The sequence below is a fragment of the Conger conger genome, chromosome 1 (genome assembly GCF_963514075.1).
Source record: "Conger conger chromosome 1, fConCon1.1, whole genome shotgun sequence".
Taxonomy (NCBI): domain Eukaryota; kingdom Metazoa; phylum Chordata; class Actinopteri; order Anguilliformes; family Congridae; genus Conger; species Conger conger.
The window spans coordinates 44512497-44532514 of NC_083760.1; the positions used below are offsets into that span (position 1 = coordinate 44512497).

Here is a 20018-nt window from a genome sequence, read left to right on the forward strand (position 1 = left end):
GACATATTGTATCATTATCATTGAAGTATTGTAACATTGACTATCATTAGCCTGCTTTGCTGTTCCACCTTGTTTGTTGCCGTGGAACCCCTGGGGTGACGTGTCTGTCTGCCTACAGGAACACCGCGTCGCCGCACCCGGAGGACATCCGGGCTGTATGACTCCGACAGAGGCTCTAACGGTCAGCCATCTTCCTTAAATCTCACTCTGTAAAGCAATTTTGTCTTTGTCCAGTGGTACAATTTCTCTTCTTTTAGCTCTCTACTCCAGTAAATTAGATTTAAAAGTAGATGATGAATAGGAGGTTAAAGTGCAGTCTGTCGCCATATCTGGTGATCTGTATAGGAATTGTATCCATTTTTATATACGTAGTCCCCACATTTTAGTTGTTTGTTTTTTGTTTCTGATTGGTCGGGTGTATTCAATCGCTTCCTTAATTCATATTTAATTAAGTACTCAGTCGCAAACTTTATTGAATAAATGACCAGTTCTATTGTAATAGACTTCATGAAACATTTGAAAACGTAATTCAAATGAAAGTTTGTGTTTGCGTGTGATGATTTTTACCCCTCTCTGTTCTTAAAGAATCGGGGAACTCCTCGGAGGAGAGCGAGTCGGACGACTCCCCGGACAAGCGCTTTGGCCGGGCGGAGAGCACAGACCCTGCCACGGCGCGCAAACAGGAGGAGGAGGAGGAGGAGCGACGCGCGGAGGAGGGCCGGGCCATGGAGCAGAGGGCAGAGAGAGGCACAGCTGAAGAGCAGGGGCCAGAGCCTGAGCGCGCAAGTAGCCCTCCCATCCCCTGGCTGGAGCCAGCAGAGCTTCAGGAGGAGGCCCCACGGCTGAAGGAGCCGGAGCGGCTGGAGCCAGCACCAGGAGCGCCGGTTGAGCCCGAGAGGGAGGAGGAGCGGTCCCCCCGACCGAAGGGCCGCAGGAGCCGCCTGAAGGACCCGGGGCCCGATCCGTCCCCCACCGCCAACCACACAGAGGCCGAGCCCCCCTGCCTGCCCGCCCTGAAAAAGCTGGAAGAGTCTCCAGAAAGGCCACCCTGCTTCTCCCCGCCCCACCGGCCCAACGACTCGGACACGGACTCCGCCACGGAGGAGATCTGCCGGGAAGACAGGAGGCCGCCCAAGCGCAAGGCCCTCGAGCAGCGCACCCCGGAGAAGAAGGTCCGCGGCCCGGAGAGGCTAGAGGAGCCGGGCCCTGCCTCCCCCGAGAAGGGGCCAGAGCCCTGCCTGGAGGAGGAGGCTGAGATGCCTGTCTGCACACTGGAGGTACAGGGCAAAGTGGAGGTGGCACCTGGGGCGGTGTCTCAGGACGAAGGGGAGGGGCTGCAAGGCGAGGAGGCTGTGTCGAGCCCTGAGGAGGAGCTGCTGGCCCAGATGGGCCCGGAGGCCCTGGTGTGCCACGAGGTCGACCTGGACGACCTGGACGACAAGGACAAGCCTTCCGGAGATGAGCTGTTCTCCATGATGAGAGGGGAGGAGAAGCGTTCCGGAGACGAGCTGTTCTCCATCATGAGAGGCGAGGACAAGCTGCGGCCGAACCCTCCCTCACACCTCCACCATCACCACACCTCGCCGGGCTTCTCCCCTGGCCCCGACAACAGCCCCGGCGAGTCCCACAGCACCAGGAGCGAGAGTGACGTCACCATCGAGGTGGACAGCGTGGCCGGGGAGTCCCAGGAGGGCCTGTGTGAGAGCGAGTCGGCCAACGGCTTTGACGCCAGCACCAGCTCCTCCAACTCCAGCATCTCCCTGCAAGACAGGGAGGCCAAGGACCGAGGTGGGTAACCCATTCTCACGTCTAAGAACAATACCCAAAAAACACACTCGGAAACCTTACTCTCAAAAGAGACTCAGTCCGGTGTTATTTCCTTATCAAGGATTACAAAGGAAAGTGAAGTGAAAGGAATAACAAGTTAATACTCACAGAGCAATGAAAATCTAATCCTGATCATCCATGTATGCTGTGACTAATGCTATTGAGATGGAGAAACTGAAGACAAAATCAGTAGGAACCAAGTGAAAATGGCTGATTTTGAGGTATGGTTAGGATCACTGGCTTACTGAATGATCTGTTTGCTTCCTAAGGGGGCAGCAGTCTGTCCCACTCAACCCCTCCCCCCTAAAGCCATGGTAAATTGCTTGTGCTGCTGAGGTGGCCTTTTAGTATGACAGCTAGGGGACTGGGCTTATAGGTCACTGGTAATGGATTTGCCCGGGTGAGGCGCTGTTGTTGCATCCTAGAGCCAGGGTACCTAACCTCAGCTGCTTCAGTACAGCGGTGTGGTAAATATCCAGCTGTGAGAATCGATCTCTTTGGATAAGAGCGTTTGCCGGACCTGTCTGGAATGTGAGCATGGCAAACCCGTGAATGAGGGCCGGTGTGCTCCTGTCGCCTGCAGGTCAGAAGAGGTCGCTGGACTGCAACGCCGGCTCCAGCGCAAAGAAAGCCAAGCGGAACCAGAAGCGCTCAAGCGCAGCGCTGAAGGAGAAGAACGGTGCAGGTGAGCCGTGCCGCTGCTGCCCACTTTCTCTGCCAGCAACAACGGCAGTGCCAATGCCTTCTCCCCCAATGCTGCTACTGATGACCGTAATGTAAAACCAACCAACTGCATCCATACCAGGGCTCTGATTTTCAGTACGCATTTACATGTCTTATGCTGAGCCACAAGCAACTATAGCAAAGCCACTTATAGCATGTAAGCGTAGCGTAGTGTGTTCAGCGAAAGCAGGGATGTGGAATTTGGATGGGAGAAGATGATTGGACGTGGCCATGGTTAGAACATGTCGGTGTGACAAGGTGGCTTTTGTTGTGCTTGGTGGTTGATCTGTAGGGATAGTTCATCGATTAACTGGTGAAGTGAAATTGACATTTCTTGTCTTAACTAGCTAATGTTTAAAAAAAAAAAATATATATATATATATATGTATATATATATATTTTTTTTTTATTATTTCCCCTCATTTGTCATTTCATTTTTATATAATTTTTAAAAGATCCTGTATTATATTTGAAGACTGTTCTATATTTTGACTGGAGTTGTGAGTAGCCTACAGCAGTGGGCTCATAGAATATCAGATTACCCAAATTAACATTTGGGTTGGCAATGGCAACATTTTGAGGAGGATAATCTGCCACCATGGCAGATCTCTAGTGAAGCAAAACGATAGCGATCCTCTAAACGCAAGTTGAACACGATTACGATTCAGCCATAAATGAGAATATTGCACAGCTCGTCAATTGTATAATTAGCCTACTAAGGACATGTTCCCTCTTCATTTTGTTAAGCTAAATAAAGGCTTTCTTGATCCCATGGAATTAGTGTGAATATACCTGTGCACTAGATTAGTACAGCGCCGACCAAGAAGGAACAGACTACTGTGAAGATGGGTGAGTTGGAAAGATAAAAATCCGACATTCTTTCTTTCACTGACATCACCTCCCTTACAAGAGCGACATGATGGTGCATTAAAACCGCTGTGCTGCAGGCTCACAGCATGGACGAGAGGCTGAAAACACAGCGGCACCTCTTGAATCCGATTAGAAACATCACTTTTTTTTATTACCTTTGAAACTAAATGAAACAAAAAACATTAGATAGATTTTTTGGGAAAATAAGTTGTTTGAAAAGTGGTATTGCCAGCTTTCTTGAGAAATGTGAAAATACTGAAAATGCCCAGACACAAAAAATGCCCAGTAACAGACGTACAGAGAACAAGTCCACACACAAAGGCCCTGGAGAATTTGGCAGTATTCAGCTCAATAACCCACAGGAAAACGTTTAAAGATAATACTGACAAGGAAAGGCTGAATTTCAGTTAAAAAGTAGGGAACTTGAAAGTCTGCGCAACACGTTTTGACTCCTCAGAACCTGGTTGCAGACTTTGAAAGGGCGGTTGAGGACAGGACTTTGTGTGTGGGCATGGCTCTTAAAGCAGGAGTGGTATCACCCAGAGGCAGGCTATGTAGCCTACTCTGTTCCTACAAAGGGACACGCTTTTCGGTTCATTTAAAATTTGAATGTTCTGCAACTTCGAGGAATCGCATAATTAAATATTGTTCTCCCTCAAGCACATTTTACACCTGTCATTTTCTGTACAGAACTGACTGACTGTTTTTCTTGTATTTGTTTGTTGCCAGACTATATATAATAACTGAATAGTTAGTCTTGTCCCTGTTCCCACCAAATGGCATTTTGACACACCAGGCAGTGTTGATGTACCTGACACACAGTCTTACCTGTGTGATTTAGTTGGCAGTGTTGATGGTAAATGGTTGGCATTTATATAGCGCCTTTATCCAAAGCGCTGTACAATTGATGCTTCTCATTCACCTATTCATACACACACTCACACACTGACGGCGATTGGCTGCCATGCAAGGCACCGACCGGCTCGTCAGGAGCATTTAGGGGTTAGGTGTCTTGCTCAGGGACACTTCGACACAGCCCGGGCGGGGGATCGAACCGGCAACCCTCCGACTGCCAAACGACTGCTCTTACTGCCTGAGCCATGTCGACACTGATTTGCTAAGTGTTGGAAAAGAGCAGGTGTGACCCTGCACTCAGGAACATTCGTATGAACATGTGACTCCTCCTCCAAACCCCACACAGAGGATAGGTGCATCTCTTCAGGGATGGCAAAAAAGGATGTCATTTACAGTTGCAGAAAAGATAATGGGTGTTTATAACAGTGCATATTATCCAGCAATACTCCCTGAACATAGGCTACCAGCTTGGGAAAAAAAAGTTGCAGGTTGCAGTTTTTTTGGGCTTGTTTTAAGAAATCACACATTTGAAAATGTAACAAGCAGCCTGTTTCTTCACATTTGTGGTTACTGACGTTGGCAAACACTGCGTGTTTGCAAAGTTGTCTTCGAAAAAACTACACTAATCTAATGTTGCTGTTTTAGTGAAATATTTTGCCTGTTAATTTGACTTTAGATTTTAGAAGTTACCCCTGGTGCCCTTTTTATTTTTGCCGGCCTAGAATCGGTTTGTCCCTTACTGACTGACTGACGAACCTTGTTGAAACGTGCATGCGTGAGAACTTATGCAGTAAGTATATGACATAGCTTCTGCCCCTGTATACAGAAAGCTGTAACAAGATGGCAGAGAACTCTCACTTTATAGTGTTGATTGTTAGCGAACATGTGTGGTCTGGAGGAAACCAGGTCCTTGCAATGAATTATAATTTTTCTTAGCGTTAACAAATGCACCACATGCTGTATGCAGATTAATTGTGGGGGTATACCACAAAGCTGGGTTCAACCTTCACACTCAACTTCAAACTGTCAAACTTAACTTTGCCTACTTCAGTTAACCCTTGTTGCCTCAAACTTTTTTATCGAACAATAATGAGTTCATGCAAGTCCACATTACAAAAGCTATTCCAGCTTCAGCTTAGCAAGTTAAATGAATTCATGCTTAAACCTTAGTACATAGACTGTGTACAAGAAAGTACTGCTTGAAAGAAACAGTAGCCCATTGCTGAGCTGCAATGAGCTGTGTAGAGCACATCTCACATAATTTGCACAGATGGTACATGCCTTCTTATGACTTATTTAGATGGTCATCCAAAATCCCAAGGATATCAATCCCCTGAATTCTTCTTTCCAGCAGTTAATCTCTACTGACAACCTGTACCCCTTAACAATGACATGCTCCAATAACAGACATTGTATGATTGCTGTAGATGGACCATCATTTGGCAAGATCACATTTGCTATGTCAAGCTAATGGTCTATTTTAACATTACCTAGTCTGTTTTCACAGTATTTGGGATGGCTGTAGTCTGCTTGGTCATACTTAATTTCACAGATATTCTTACAAACCAGCCTTATCATTTGTTTTATTTATTTTTTCTTTTCCAATGCTGCTCGGCATTGACTATTTAAAATGTCTCGCAAGGGTAAATGTTACAAATGTAATAGTTTTGAAATGGGTTTCATTGGTCTCATTTGCACCACCTCAAGTGCAGTTAAGAAATCATGTGAATAATTCTGCTACGGAGCAGGTTTCTCGATTCAAATGTATGGTCTTGGTAATTTAACTGGCTGGGAATCAGCTGGGAATCAGCTGGGAAGCTAGCTTTCTATCCGCATAGTCGGAAAGCTTGCAGTCTGTTTCATATGTTGTAAGGAAACAAAACTCCCAGATTTTCATGCCACACTCACAACACATAAAACTTAAAAATCTAAGTTTGTAATTTATAATCCATGAAAAAAGTTATACCGTGGCACAAATCTATATCAATCTACCCTTTATACCGCCCATCCCATTTACCATTGCTTTCCAACAAGAGCGCCCGGTCCATCGACGTTCAGTGTGGCACTGTTTCATGCACTTGATAATTACAAATGTACAGAATACCCCAAACCCAAGATGATGCCCCAGGCACAAGAATGTGTGTCTCAACCTGTGATTTCACCCCCTCAGGGCACAGCAGCGACAGTGAGGACCTTCTGGTCATGGACACCTCCAGCAAACTGTCTCCAGTCAAGCACTCTGTCCCGTCCAAGGCCCAGAAGCTGGCCCGTTCCCCAGCAGGGGAGGGGGACAAGGACAAGCACAGGGACAAGCCAGCCTTCCCCTCTCCACGCACATACAAGTGGACCTTCCAGCTGAGTGAGTGTTGTGACATCATCCAGCTGCGCCACTGCTGCCTATGGGCCTTCAATGAGATTCTGCTTTTTGTAGTCTTTGTTCAAACGAGCATTCAGCAGGGAGAGCTTTAGGGTGAGATTACTCCTGCTGGCAATGCAGATTAATTTGCAGGGTTTTATACTTCACACATTTCATTGATCTTGTCAGGGTGTGTGCCCAGCCATGCCTTGTGGTGGTCAATTATTTAAAAAAGGGGGGCAGTTGTTTATCAAATTATGACCGTTTTAATCAAGTCATTTTTGCTTTTATAATCACATTTAGTATCAATTAACAGCAATGTTACAAATATGCTTGCACTTTCATCAATTCTATTCATCAATATTTTATCAAGGAATGTTTTATACTTCTTCCTCTCATGCTATTCAGGGCCCCTCCTGCCTTGCTTCAGCAGTCAGGCAGTAGAAGGTCACAGGATGGTAAACTGCTGGCTTGTGAATGCTCAAAGCAATTTTTCTGTGCAGAATATTTTGCATTACTCTGATCACAAGTTACAGAATTAATCTAAAAGAGGCATATAGCACAAAACAGGTGACAACTAGAGTAAAGATTAGGATAACATCTCTGTATTCTGATGTCTGGGAGTATTTGTAAAATGTGATGATTTGTACTGTACCGCAGAACTTCAGAGAACTGAAACACATTGGGAATAATGGTTGCTCAGAACTCTGAAATTGATGTTGAAATGCACCAATTTTAGGAAATTACATATTTATTTCAGTTCATTTTATTTTGTATCCTAACAAACCAATGGCATTCGCCCAAACTGTCATGTAAACTGCAATCAAATAACCAACAATATGCAAACTTGGCCCAATTAGACAGAAATCTGCCAAAAGTGGTTCTTTCCATGTAAGCTACTCTTTAACAACCAATAAGTTCACAAGATTCTGTACCCTGTTCAGTTGACTGGATGTTTCAATTTTCTTAGTTTGAAAGTTTCTTTAAGGTTCTGCTGTATGTGTGGATGTTGGTAAGTTAACAGGTCAGGGATAGCAGTTAGCAGAGCTCATTCTTAGTGCTGTGTGCTCAATCTTTTTTTTTATTTTTTTTATAACCCTTTTGTTGGTGCAGCCGAACTGGACAACATGACGAGCGTGGAGCGCATTGCCTTCCTACAGGACAAACTACAAGAAATCAGAAAGTACTACATGTCCCTGAAGTCCGAAGTCGCCTCTATTGACCGGAGGCGGAAGAGGCTGAAGAAAAAAGAGAGAGAAGGTAAATGCATATGTATCATTGTCTTTCAACGGATCTTGCCACTGCAATGTTTTGGTTAAAATTATGCAATTTCATTTTAGCTGAAATGTAGGTCAAACTACACTTCAGCTAGAGATGATGCAGTGTAATTTTGAAGAAGCTTAGAAGATTGTTGCATCACCAGTGTTCACAAAAGAAAAGAAAATTTCCCACCATTTTTCCCATTTTAAACCCATAGAAAACATTTAGGGAATATATCTCCACATGGTTTGTATTTTATTAAAACAAATACATGATTAATAACACAACTTTTCTCAATGGCACAAAGACCCAATATATTTTGACTTGCAACAAATTCTAAAATTGAATTATAAAGAGTATTTTTATACATTTTGGAAATTGTAGAAATGTAGAAATTACAGCGCTGGTTATGATAATCCCCCTCATTTCAGGGAACCATAATGTTTGGGACACATGGCTTCACAGGTGTTTATAATTGCTCAGGTGTGTTCAATTGCATCCTTAATAGAGGTATAGAGCTCTCAGCACCTAGTCTTTCCTTTAGTCAGTCAATCACCTTTGGAAACTATTATTGCTGTTTATCAAGATGAGGACCAAAGTTGTGCCAATGAATGTCAAGGAAGCCATTATGAGACTGAGAAACCAGAATAAAATGGTTGGAGACATCAGCCAAACCTTAGGTTTAACCTTAGGAATATAATTAAGAAAGGGACTGGCAGGCCAAGTAAGACCTTCACAGCTGATAACAGAAGAATTCTCTCCATAATAAAGAAAAATGCCAACAGATCAGAAATGCTCTTCAGACCACTGTTCGCAGAACATGAACAGAAATACAGAGGCTACACTGCCCAAGATCCAAAGCAATACCACCTTATCTGTGAAACATGGTGGTGGGTGTTATGGCATCGGCATGTAAGGCTGCGAAAGGTACTGGCTGATTTATCTCCATTGTTCAAGTTAATACCTCAAAACTTTGATCATCCCAAACGTACTGCTAAAGCAACAAAAGAGTTTTCCCAAAGCTAAAAATGTTTAATTCTTGAGTGGCCAAATCAATCACCAGATCTGAACCCAATTAAGCATGCGTTTCATATGTTGAAGAGAACCTCAGGGGCTTAGTCCCTGAAATGAGCATGAGCATGAGCTAAAGATAGCTGCAATACAGAGAAAACATCACCAGAGAAAACACCTAGCAACTGGTGATGTCCATGAATCACAGACTTCAAGCATAAAATGTATAAAAATTCCCTTCATTAAAATCTGACAATGTGCACTTTTTTATTACAAATCTCAAAATAGAGAACACAGAGACCAATAAATAATGGGTCTTTGTCCCAAACATTATGGAGGGCACTGTAGCTAGTCACAGCTAGCCAGCAATATCTCAAGGATGGAACACGCAGAACATGCAGTTATAACCAAAATTGCAAATGACAAATGGCTGGGTGAGGTCGGTCATGGACAACGCTCAGAGAGTTTGTGCATCTTTTGACATACTCATTTTACAGTTTCACATGGAGAATAGGCTATGACTTGAAGCGTCACAGTGGGCTACATGTTAGTTGCATAACAAAAACAATTGGACAGGGGTTGCACTGTGTAAACTCAGGAATAAGTATTCTAGATTTAAGAGGATTCCAGGTTTTACTCAGTGCAGTTATCCAGCGAACTCTCTAATCCTGCTTTGTTATATAGGCCCCTGGTCTATGGATGCATTTCTACTTAGACTCAAAGATAACAGACAGGTCACTGCAGTATGCACGAGATAACAAGCGTGTATCACACTGTGCACCACTCCCATTCAAACAGGTCAGCCGACTGGTAGCAAGCTACTCCGAGATTGCAAAGGAAATATTATGTGGTCGTAAAAACATTTTGCATTTTCGTTATTTTTGCATTTAATTTTTAAATCCTAACCACCCAATTCATATACAGGCGAGTAGATATTTCATTCTGACATGCAAGATTTGTGCTTAATTTATTTTCTGCATAATTGATTCTGACTCTTTGCTCACTCTTCATTGACTTTTATTTGAATTTTTTATTGCACATTGGATATGAATTATGTATAAAAAAGGCAGCACTTACCATTGCCCATGCCTATAATGTTAGCTATTTATTTTGTAAGTTGTTGGTTATATAACCATATTATGCTGTGTGCGGTGACTAGTGGGCAAGAGTGTAACTGCAGGCAGGATATGAGTCTCATTAGCCTGATACGCATGATATCAAAGGTTTTAGAAGTTTTGAGAATCATCAATCTGTCCCTCTTTGTCCAACAAATTATGCAGATGTTTTCCTTCTGTGATTGAAATTACTAGAAGTCTTTTAAGAGGCAACATTTTATGTTTGGCAAAAATGAAAATCGTATAATAATCTAATTACATGTCCCAGGGTTGCATAGTCTGTGTCTGTTCTGTTACATTTACTTGCCATAAGAATGTAATTGTTGAAGTACAGGGAGAATTTCAGCATTGTATATGAAATCCTGCCATTGATAGGCTCTTGAGCAGACCTGTGTGCAGTGTAGTGACTGTCTGTCTGACCTTTAAACTCCCCAGTGTCCCACACTATGGCCTCCACGTCGTCAGGCTCCTCGGACACGGCCATGAGCCCGTCCTCTGCCTCGCCCACCCAGAACACTGTGGCCCTGGAGTGCAGGTGATGGCAGGCGGCACCTTCTCTGCCTCTCTCTGCCTTCCCAGCATCCCGCTGCCTCTGTGGAGACATGTACTGAACCTGACGATCCAGAGCAAGCGGCCAAAAGCACTCGACTGCCCCCCTCTTCTTCCACCCCTCCCCTTGTCCCACAATTCCATCTGCCACATGGCCGCTCCCTGCACTTTGTAAAGTGATCCCTTCTCTTCCTTCTTCCGCCCTTATCTACCAATCGTAACATCAGGAAGCTGAATGTGAGTTGAATGTATGGGGGGAATGTTGAGTTTGGTTCACAAATCCAACCTTGCAGACTTGCAGTTCAAGGCACTTTCACCTCCCCAGATGAAATCGGACTCTTTTAGATTCCAGCGCTGGGACCGCTTTGGATATCCTTTGGTTATCCTATGTTTATATGTTTCCATCATCAGAATAAGGCAAACACCAGGCAACATATGTGGAAAGGGTCTTTTTTTTGGGTAACGGTCACTGTTAACCAGCTGAACATAGTTTGTGGAAAAGTCTATTGTGCTCGCTCGCTCACTCTATCAGAACTGCCAAAGTACACGTTACAGCAGTGTGTCCTCTTTTGAAAAAGCGGGACAAATTCAGTTGCGAATGGGAATGTAGTTTACTGAAAACTGCAGCTGTCGTCTTCCACTCTTGTAGTATTTGAGCACAGATAATTATGCAAAACTGTATTTTTTCGATGTCTTTTAAAAAGAAAAAAAAAAAGCCGAAATGTTTACAGTGGAAAGGGGGGTTTTCAGTGGACTAATTTCCTTTGCAAGTGTATTTTGTCTTTTTTATATGTAATTGCAGAGTTTTTATTTTATTACGGAAATTTCAAAAAAGAAGGTATATATCACAACCGTGTAGTTATTTAATGAAAGATTTCTAGACATGAAATTTTGTGTAAAATAAAGGTATTATCTTGCAACTTGTTAAATATATTTATTCAGACAGTGGACAAAAACATTTTTATGTATTTTCTACAATATAAATAAAACGGATTGGAACCTTCCATGTTCAGTTTGGACTGGGGAAAAATAAGATTGGAAGAATGAGATTATCTAAAAGCAAACATTGACAACTGTGTTGTACATTGACTTGTTTTTCCTCCTGAATCTTTGGGCCCAATTTCTTTTTCGTTTTAATACAATTTATAAAGAGCACCTGAATGCGCCTTCACTTTTTTTTTTTTTTTTTTTTTTTCTCCTGCTTGTATTCAGATTGCCTGGTACTACAATGTCTTTTAATTTAAGTGCTTATTATAATATTTTATTTTAGTTTTGCTCATTTGAATAAAATAAAAAAAAGTATTGCTACAGGAACTTTTGTCAAGCCCAGGGGATTCTCTGTTTCTTTTGTATATAGATCTTTCAAAACCATGTATTTGAAAAATACATTTTACACAAACTGTAAAAAAAAAAAAGAAAAAAAAAAAGATTTATTTTATGATTTTTCATTTTTATCCATCTTTGTATATTAAAGTTTTCTTTTCTAAATGTTAAGTCGGTAAACTTTAGTGCACATCCATAGACTGTACATTATGATTCATTTGGTTTCCAGCAAGAGTCTGAACCAGACCCTCTAGTGTGAAGTAGAACTGCTTAACGCATTGTACATTTTTATGCTTTATAAACTTTTTATTTCATCAAAATTGTGAAGACTTACTTCCTTTAAAATGAAAATGTATCTACCGATTCCAGGATGAAGGAAAAAACCTATTGGATTTCCTAAGCAAAGCCATTGTATCTTTGTAAAGTACGCAGAGCTCCCTTCGTTTCTAATAAAATTTTCAAATAAAATTTTTCTCTATTGTGCCTTTTAGACTGGATTCTGGTAGAAGACTAATGCTTCAGCTTAGGGCCTTTTTAGATCAGTGCCATTTTGCAGTGGAGTTGAAAGTTCATTCCCATCTCATCAGAACTTTGTCCTGCACTGGAGTATGCACCCAAGTCATCACCACAAACCTGAGATATATTGCCTAAAATGTACAAATTTGTAGTGATGCATTCATAATTATTGTGACCCTGGCTATAATGAGATGGGTTTAAAGGCATAGTATGCAGGACTTCTTCGCTCCTCTGTTTAGGGTCTCAACCCCACGAACACCAACAAATCATTCTGGCCTATGTTCTGGCTTGCTCTTGTTAGCTTTGTAACTAGCTCTGTTGCAAACTACCCTGCACTGTGATGCGCTAACAACCGCAGTCTAATATGATTAGTAAAACGTATGCTTTAGTCCTCACTTTCTACACAAGCCATTTAGCTAGCTATTTAACTGACATTATTCATGTTTGAATTCTGTTCAAGTTAGTAGCTAGCCTAGAGCTAACCAATCCTGTTGCTAACACCAGTGGATTTCAGTCTGCTCTAGCCTGCCTGGAAGGAGCACAATTCCTTTGACATAAGCGTGCGCGCACACTCACAAACGCATCAATTCCTTGTTCTATTTTTATATCAAGTCTCCTGAAAGTCCCATAGTCTTTTGGATTTAAGCATGAGGGGAAATAAACTGGTAGAATCTCTCAAATATAAACAGTCATGGTCGACCAGCTGACATACAAAACTGAAGTTGGTTAGCTTATAACGTGACGGCTAATTAATGTTACCAAATGCTGGCCAGCCACTTGATTATTGGTTAGGCACCGAGGCTAATCTTTCACTAACCCAGCTCACCACTATGGTATCCAATCCATACATGTCTCCACTTGCCCTCCTCCTACTTTTGTATTGGATCATAGAGTGCATGAATTCAGTGGACACATCCTTTTCAGATACAGCACAGAAATAAAAGGCCCACACCACAAAGTGGCCCGAAGAGTTTTTAGAATAACAAATACCAAATAGAATAACAAATACAAGCCCGTATCTCTGCTTGCCTGAGGGACATCCAGAGCTGGATGGACAACCACCATCTAAAGCTCAACCCAGGTAAAACTGAAATGATATTCATCCCTGCTAATACCTCTCCCCATCTGGATCTCTCCATTTCTCTCGGGGATACCACACTCACGCCGTCACCCAGTGCAAGGAACCTCGGCGTGGTGATGGACAGCAGACTGTCCCTTTCCGAGAACATTGCGGCGGTGACCCGGTCTTGCAGGTTCTTCCTCTACAACATACGGAGAATCCGCCCCTTTCTCACCCCCTACTCGACCCAGCTCCTGGTCCAAGCGATGGTTCTGTCCCGCCTGGACTACTGCAATTCCCTCTTGGCTGGCCTCCCAGCGTCCGCCATCAGACCCCTCCAACTCATCCAGAATGCAGCAGCTCGTCTGGTCTTCAACCTTCCCAAATACTCACACGTCACCCCCCTGCTTACTTCCCTCCACTGGCTGCCTGTCATGGCTCGCATCAAATTCAAAACATTGGTGCTAGCCTTCCAAGCAGTTAAAGGGTCTTCCCCAGCTTATCTGCAAAAAATCATCAGACCCTACACCCCTGCCAGACCTCTTCGTTCAGCCTCCACAGGCCGCTTGGCACCTCCCCCTCTCAGAACCTCCACCTCACGCTCACGACTACTGTCTGTTCTGGCTCCACGGTGGTGGAACGAACTCCCCGTTGAGGTCAGAACTATAGAATCTCTCCCCACCTTCAAGCGCAAGCTGAAGACGCACCTCTTCAAGCAGCACCTCTCCCCATCCCTCCCTACCTCCCTGTGAACCTTAATTGTTGTCTCTGTGACTTGCTTTGTATATCGGTATTTTTAGTTGGCTAGGTAAGCAGTGTTTGGATAGTTAACTTTGGTCACTTTTGCTCTTGTTTGTTTGTTTGTTTGTACAAAAAAAAAAAAAAAATGGCCCTTGTCCTTATCTTTGTTGTACAGGTAGCAGTTGAAATTGTACTTACCTCTAGGGTCTTTCAGCGAACTTATCCCTGGTTATGGGTATGCACTTTGTTGTACGTCGCTCTGGATAAGAGCGTCTGCCAAATGCCAATAATGTAATGTAATGTACATGAGCAAGGTATTGGGCAGAAGTGAACATAGATACAGGTATGTATCATAGTACTGTCTGAGCATGTTTGTTTTATATTTTCAATGTGAAAATCCTGCATGATATGCGTTTAAATGAGAAATTACGTTAACTGAATCAATACGAGTAGTTGCAAACTGCAGTGAATGGTGTCCAAGTAAATGATAGTCACAAAGACAGACCTTGCGTTTTAGGTCATTTGTGAGCCACCACCACTCCTGTAGAGAAGCTGTTGTATTTCATATCGGTCAACCCGCTATCATATGGGTCAATCCTCGCCATGGTTGAGCTGTTAAGGTGCGCAATACATTCCATTCATTTTTCTATGGAGACCCTTGTGGTGCGTTATGTTAGCAGTCCAGCTAGTGCAGTGTGCGTTTGACCATACTGTATTTGCATATCGTGATCTGCCCATGCAAATCAATTTTGTCCAGTGCAGCTCGCCTGGCTCTCAAACCGTGAAAATCCCAGGAGATTAGCAGTTTCTGAGATACTCAAACCACCCTGTCTGCCACCAACAATCATTCCACAGTCAAAGTCAAGATGTGAACATTAATTGAAGCTCCTGAACCATATCTACATGATTCTATGCATTGCACTGCTGCCGCGCAATTGGCTGATTACATAAAAGCATGAATAAGTAGGTGTAATAAAGTAAAAATGTTCCTAATAAAGTGGTCGGTGAGTATGTTTCAGCGGAAGTCTTTTCATGTTTCTGGGTGACTATCAATTCTCACACCCACAAACTATGAAAACCTAACCCACAAAATCTGGCACTGGCCAGATCCAGAAAGCAGAAATGGCAGGGAACTTAAATACCCCCAATTATGCAAAATATTTAGCCAAATTTCTGTGTCGTTATTATCACACTACCCAGATTGGGAAATGTCTGTTTGTTTTTGTGGTTTATATCCTACAAACAAATTTGGTCATATAAAATAGGTTTATATATTTGTTTGTACAGCAAAATCACGGCAGCTACCCATATTTCAGTAGCCTGCGTAAACATGCATGCACCATTTACACTGTTGCTATGTGGTTGCGAGGGTGTTTCTAGGTGGATGCTAAGGAGTTGGTAGGTGGTTGCTAAAGTCTTGCTAGGTTGTTGCTAAAGTGTTTCAAGGTGGTTGCTAAGTTGTTGCTGAAATGTTGCTTGGGTTTTGGTCAGCATGCCACAATGTTTGTTGTAATTTTGCAGTTTGGATCAAAGATCCACTGCACATTAATGGAATGGTAGTATTTTTGCTCATGGTTGACTTGTGCACATGAACTAGTTTCCCCAGCACTGACTGTAAGTAGCCGCTTGTGAAGAAACACAGTGCTGTTAAAATGTATTGTACTGCAGGGGATGGTTTCTCTTTGTTTGTGGCATCAAGTCCTCCAGCATTTCAGAGGTCATAGATGCTTTTTCTATTAAATCTGTAAATATTAATTAGCTGTTGATCAGTCATTATATCAAGAGGGGTTTCTCCATCTCTGAACGCTCTTTTTGGTACCTGAAACTCATGTCTTCCCAAAACTTCACGAACCCTGCCACGGTGTTCAGAGTTTGGTTTAAGGGACCTAGAAGGACAACACCAAAATTTTTGGAAATTTACCTTTTTCAGACGAGACGTTCAATTTCATGTTCATTTTTGTATATTCACTGACTCAATTTCCATGTAAGCAAAACGTGTTAGCTTAAAGTAAAGACTTGAAGCCTATCGGAATCTGTATCCTACCTCCTTCAAAGGGAAGAAATACACCTAACAGCAACTCTGAAGCGGTCTTATTTACACAACGTATCATGTGTATTTGAAATAGTAGTACTATGCAATTCACTTAAAATTAAAGGAATTTGATACTGCTTATTCATTTCCCAAAGAAAACACAACTGTGAACTCACATTCTGAAATGTATGCCTGTTAAACTGGAACTACTGTCACATTACTGCAATTTTGTAATGTGACAGTAGGTAATTAAAGGCTTCCTTGTGTACACTCAAAAATTGTCATGGCTAAGAGTTGGAATAATTAAGTCGTAAACTCTACTCAACTGATCTATTGTGTGTACTATACCTAGAATAAAAGCTGGGCATTACTACTACAAACACAAAGAACTCACCAACTCCAACTTGTAGATACCTTAATTATATGATGCTAGTTTCATATTTTATTGATTTTCACAAGTACTAAAGGAAGAGAATGTGGTCCACAGAAGTTCAAAAGTTCAACTTTAGCCTGCAACAAGATTCGGCTTGATGTTTTCCCACTTGGGCCAAACTGTCTTAAGGGTCATTGCCCTTGGTGGGGTATCATGTCTGACCGTGTAGGCTGCCCATACATTGTTGGCTGGGGGTCTTGAGGTAGGTGTGCTCCCCGTCCCCATCCTCTTCAGGTAAAGCCTGCAGGTGTGTATGGGGGGCAGTGTCATCGTCTGACTGCAGGTTTGCCTCTGGCCACAAGAGGCATTCCTAACGGGGCTGTCCCAGTAAACCAGCTTTGGCGGCTAGGGCCTCGTTCTGCTGTATATGGTATTCCTGAAAGCGCATGGAGATCCGCTGGGTCATCTTTAGGTACTTCTGGAGACAGCTTTCCGAACAGGCCGTCTGGAGGGAAGTACAAGTAGCAATTTGGCCTCAAGAGCAAATACAGTACAATCACTAAGCTGATGATCTCTTTAATATGAGAAAAAAGCTTCCACTTTCACTGTGTTTGAGAGCCTGTAAATTTGTATTAGTAATATTTGGAGTAATTCAGACTCTTGGAAAACAAACCCCAAAGGGTTACCTTTCAGAAGAGACCAGCATTATGCCTGTAGTCAAAAGGGTCCAAGAATAATAACCATTTTATTTTGGGTATGTCATTTTCAAGCTTGTTACTTTGTCCATATCAAGGTACTTCCAAAACCCAGTGAAAACTGTAAATGTTCTTGTCACACCTAGAAATTAAATTATATATTCTAGGCCTATATATTTTACAAGGGTTAATACAGGGAAGTAAAAAAGTGCATTACCTCCTCTGGTTTGACTTCTCTAGTGGTGAAATCTTTCACACAGTCCATGAAGCAGTTTTCTGTCAGTTTGTTGTAAGTCCCCAGGAATTCCTTGAACTGTCAACAATTTAGAAAATCCAGTCATTATTGCTTTGAAAATTCGCCAAGTGTACAGTTGTTTTATTGACTATTTTACATGACACTGAAAGGTATAATATGGCAGGGCTCTAAGTTAACATTTTTTCCATGGTGCACCCAAGCTGAAAAATTCAGTAGCACACTAACGCATCCCCAATTAGCCTATGTGCCCATGAATTATTTCCCATTTAGCAATAGCATGCATCAATTATCAGCACCAATTGCTCCTGAAATGGAGGCACTGGACAGCCCTGCATCAATAAACAAAAAATCTATCAATTTTGCATCATCCACAAAAATCACATCAATTCATAACGAAACAAAGGTTACCGACCTGTTTTATCTGATCCGATTCCGATATCTGGACAGCCATGGTTTTAAAATGTTCCTTGATTGTTTAGAGAAAAAAAGTCAACAAATAAAACAATAGGAAAATGTCTAGCTACACTCTATCACACAACTACTACACAATAATGCCTTTAAAAATCTTCTGATACATGTTATCATGATTAAAAAAGATTGTAGTAAAACCTGGACATGCAAAATAACCTGCTGTGGAAATAACCAAATAACGTTAGCAGCAAATAGTTCGGTCTAATACAAATGATCTGCATTTGATAGTAATTGTCGAATAGTCCACACCAAAATGATACATTCAACATGAATAAATTGTATCTACGTAGCTATTCCCTGGTAGTTTAACTAGGTGGAACTTAACTAGTGTCGCAGAATTAGGTACCTTTTTGGTAATCAACTATCGTTAACTTACAGTGATTAACTACCAAGCCAAAGTTACCCAAAAGTAATACAACTTATTGCTCGTGGATATTGCGGACGTTGGTGACCGAGCTCACGATTTTATAGAAATGTTGATTCATTCAACTCCACGTTAATGCGAAGACAAAACGTTCTGTGGCAAGAAACTGTCACATGCGCTGCAAAACCAGGTTGCTAGCAACCTAGCGAAAGCTAGCCAGCTCCCAACATCAGTGCTGACCATTACTAATTTATCTTACATGTTTTTTAGAGTCGAAATGTATTCAATAATAATTAAGATAATAACAATGCAGAGAAATAGACTTAAAACGGTCACCTTTTTATGCGCCTCTCGGATCGAGGAAGTCGTTAACTAGCTGAAGGACATGTGAACCGCTTTCGTAGGTAAATATATTAAACCAGATTCGCAAGTAAAAATTAAAAGCACATACCTGGAGTTATTTGTTTAAGTTTTCGTGGATTTTTATTGGAACATCAACATAGAAACAGAACCTATATTTATATATTGGCTAAATACATAAACTCTAGTTGATTGAAAAATGGCGAATGTACCAATTTCACAATTAAAGCATCTAAGGGATGTTGATGCAGGGCGCCAGTGTTTGCCATGAAAAGCTCGCAAACTCCAGTGCTTACTCGAGGTATTGCAGTTTTGTAAATCTCCCATTTCCCATAGTAGTCCATTCACAACTGCGAAATTACCCTGGGCAAAATGTATGATTTTGGAGCGTACTTTTGAACTCTAAAACATTTTTCGCAGTTAAGTAATTACTCTCTAGTGACCGGTTTCTTTTCTGAGCCATACAGAAGAAGATCTAGGATTTATTTTAAACCAATTTGGTCCCCATAGTTTTACGTCACACTGCAGGCACCTGGTCACACCCGCGGATAAACGAGTATGAGGCCGTGATTGACTCATAACATAACATAACGTAATGGCGAGAACAGGCCATTCAGCCCAGCAATGCTCACCTTTTCCTGCCCTTAAGTGTACCTATTGCCTAATTAGCCTAAAACCTAAATAGAATCCAACACCATATCAAACCTGGTCTTGAAACCCCCCAGTGTTTCTGCCTCCACTACATGCACTGGCAAGCTATTACACACAGACTGCTTTCTGTCCTGGTCCCACGGTGGTGGAATAACCTCCTGGTGAATGTCAGAATGGCAGAGTCTCTGACCTCTTTCAAGCGCAGACTGAAGACTCATCTCTTCAGGCTACACCCTTCCCTCCCTAACTCACCACCATGATTAGCCTTATACAGTGCATCCGGAAAGTATTCACAGCGCTTCACTTTTCCCACATTTTGTTATGTTACAGGCTTATTCCAAAATGGAATAAATTCATTTTTTAACTCAAAATTCTACACACAACACCCCATAATGACAACATGAAAGACGTTTTTGAAATCTTTGCAAATTTATTAAAAATAAAAAACTAAGAAATCACATGTACATAAGTATTCACAGCCTTTGCTCAATACTTTGTTGATGCACCTTTGGCAGCAATTACAGCCTCAAGTCTTTTTGAATATGATGCCACAAGCTTGGCACACCTATCTTTGGGAAGTTTTGCCCATTCCTCTTAGCTCCATCAGGTT

General features: G+C 42.1%; 2 protein-coding genes across 8 annotated transcripts in view; one reads left to right on the top strand and one right to left on the bottom strand.

The window, feature by feature from the left end:
- Positions 1-12357, top strand: part of arid4a (AT-rich interactive domain 4A) — a 47384-nt gene extending 35027 nt beyond the window's left edge. The window contains exons 21-26 of the mRNA XM_061238866.1: positions 119-181; positions 586-1788; positions 2411-2512; positions 6446-6634; positions 7745-7891; positions 10453-12357. Coding sequence (XP_061094850.1) covers positions 119-181; positions 586-1788; positions 2411-2512; positions 6446-6634; positions 7745-7891; positions 10453-10556 — 1808 coding nt within the window. The 3' untranslated portion in view covers positions 10557-12357. The remainder of the gene's footprint in view (positions 1-118; positions 182-585; positions 1789-2410; positions 2513-6445; positions 6635-7744; positions 7892-10452) is intronic.
- Positions 12358-16649: 4292 nt separating this feature from the next.
- Positions 16650-19414, bottom strand: timm9 (translocase of inner mitochondrial membrane 9 homolog). Of its 7 annotated transcripts, none has more exons than XM_061258567.1 (4): positions 19390-19414; positions 17975-18028; positions 17524-17619; positions 16650-17116 (listed from the first exon to the last, which is right to left on the bottom strand). In XM_061258567.1, exons 2-4 carry the CDS (start codon positions 18011-18013, stop codon positions 16982-16984), a joined length of 270 nt encoding a protein of 89 aa, XP_061114551.1. In that variant the 5' UTR covers positions 18014-18028; positions 19390-19414; the 3' UTR covers positions 16650-16981. The 7 variants fall into 7 exon arrangements, with proteins under 7 accessions (XP_061114551.1, XP_061114499.1, XP_061114525.1 ...); XM_061258515.1 differs by lacking the exon at positions 19390-19414 and adding an exon at positions 19054-19135; XM_061258541.1 differs by lacking the exon at positions 19390-19414 and adding an exon at positions 18849-19001.
- Positions 19415-20018: the final 604 nt, after the last annotated feature.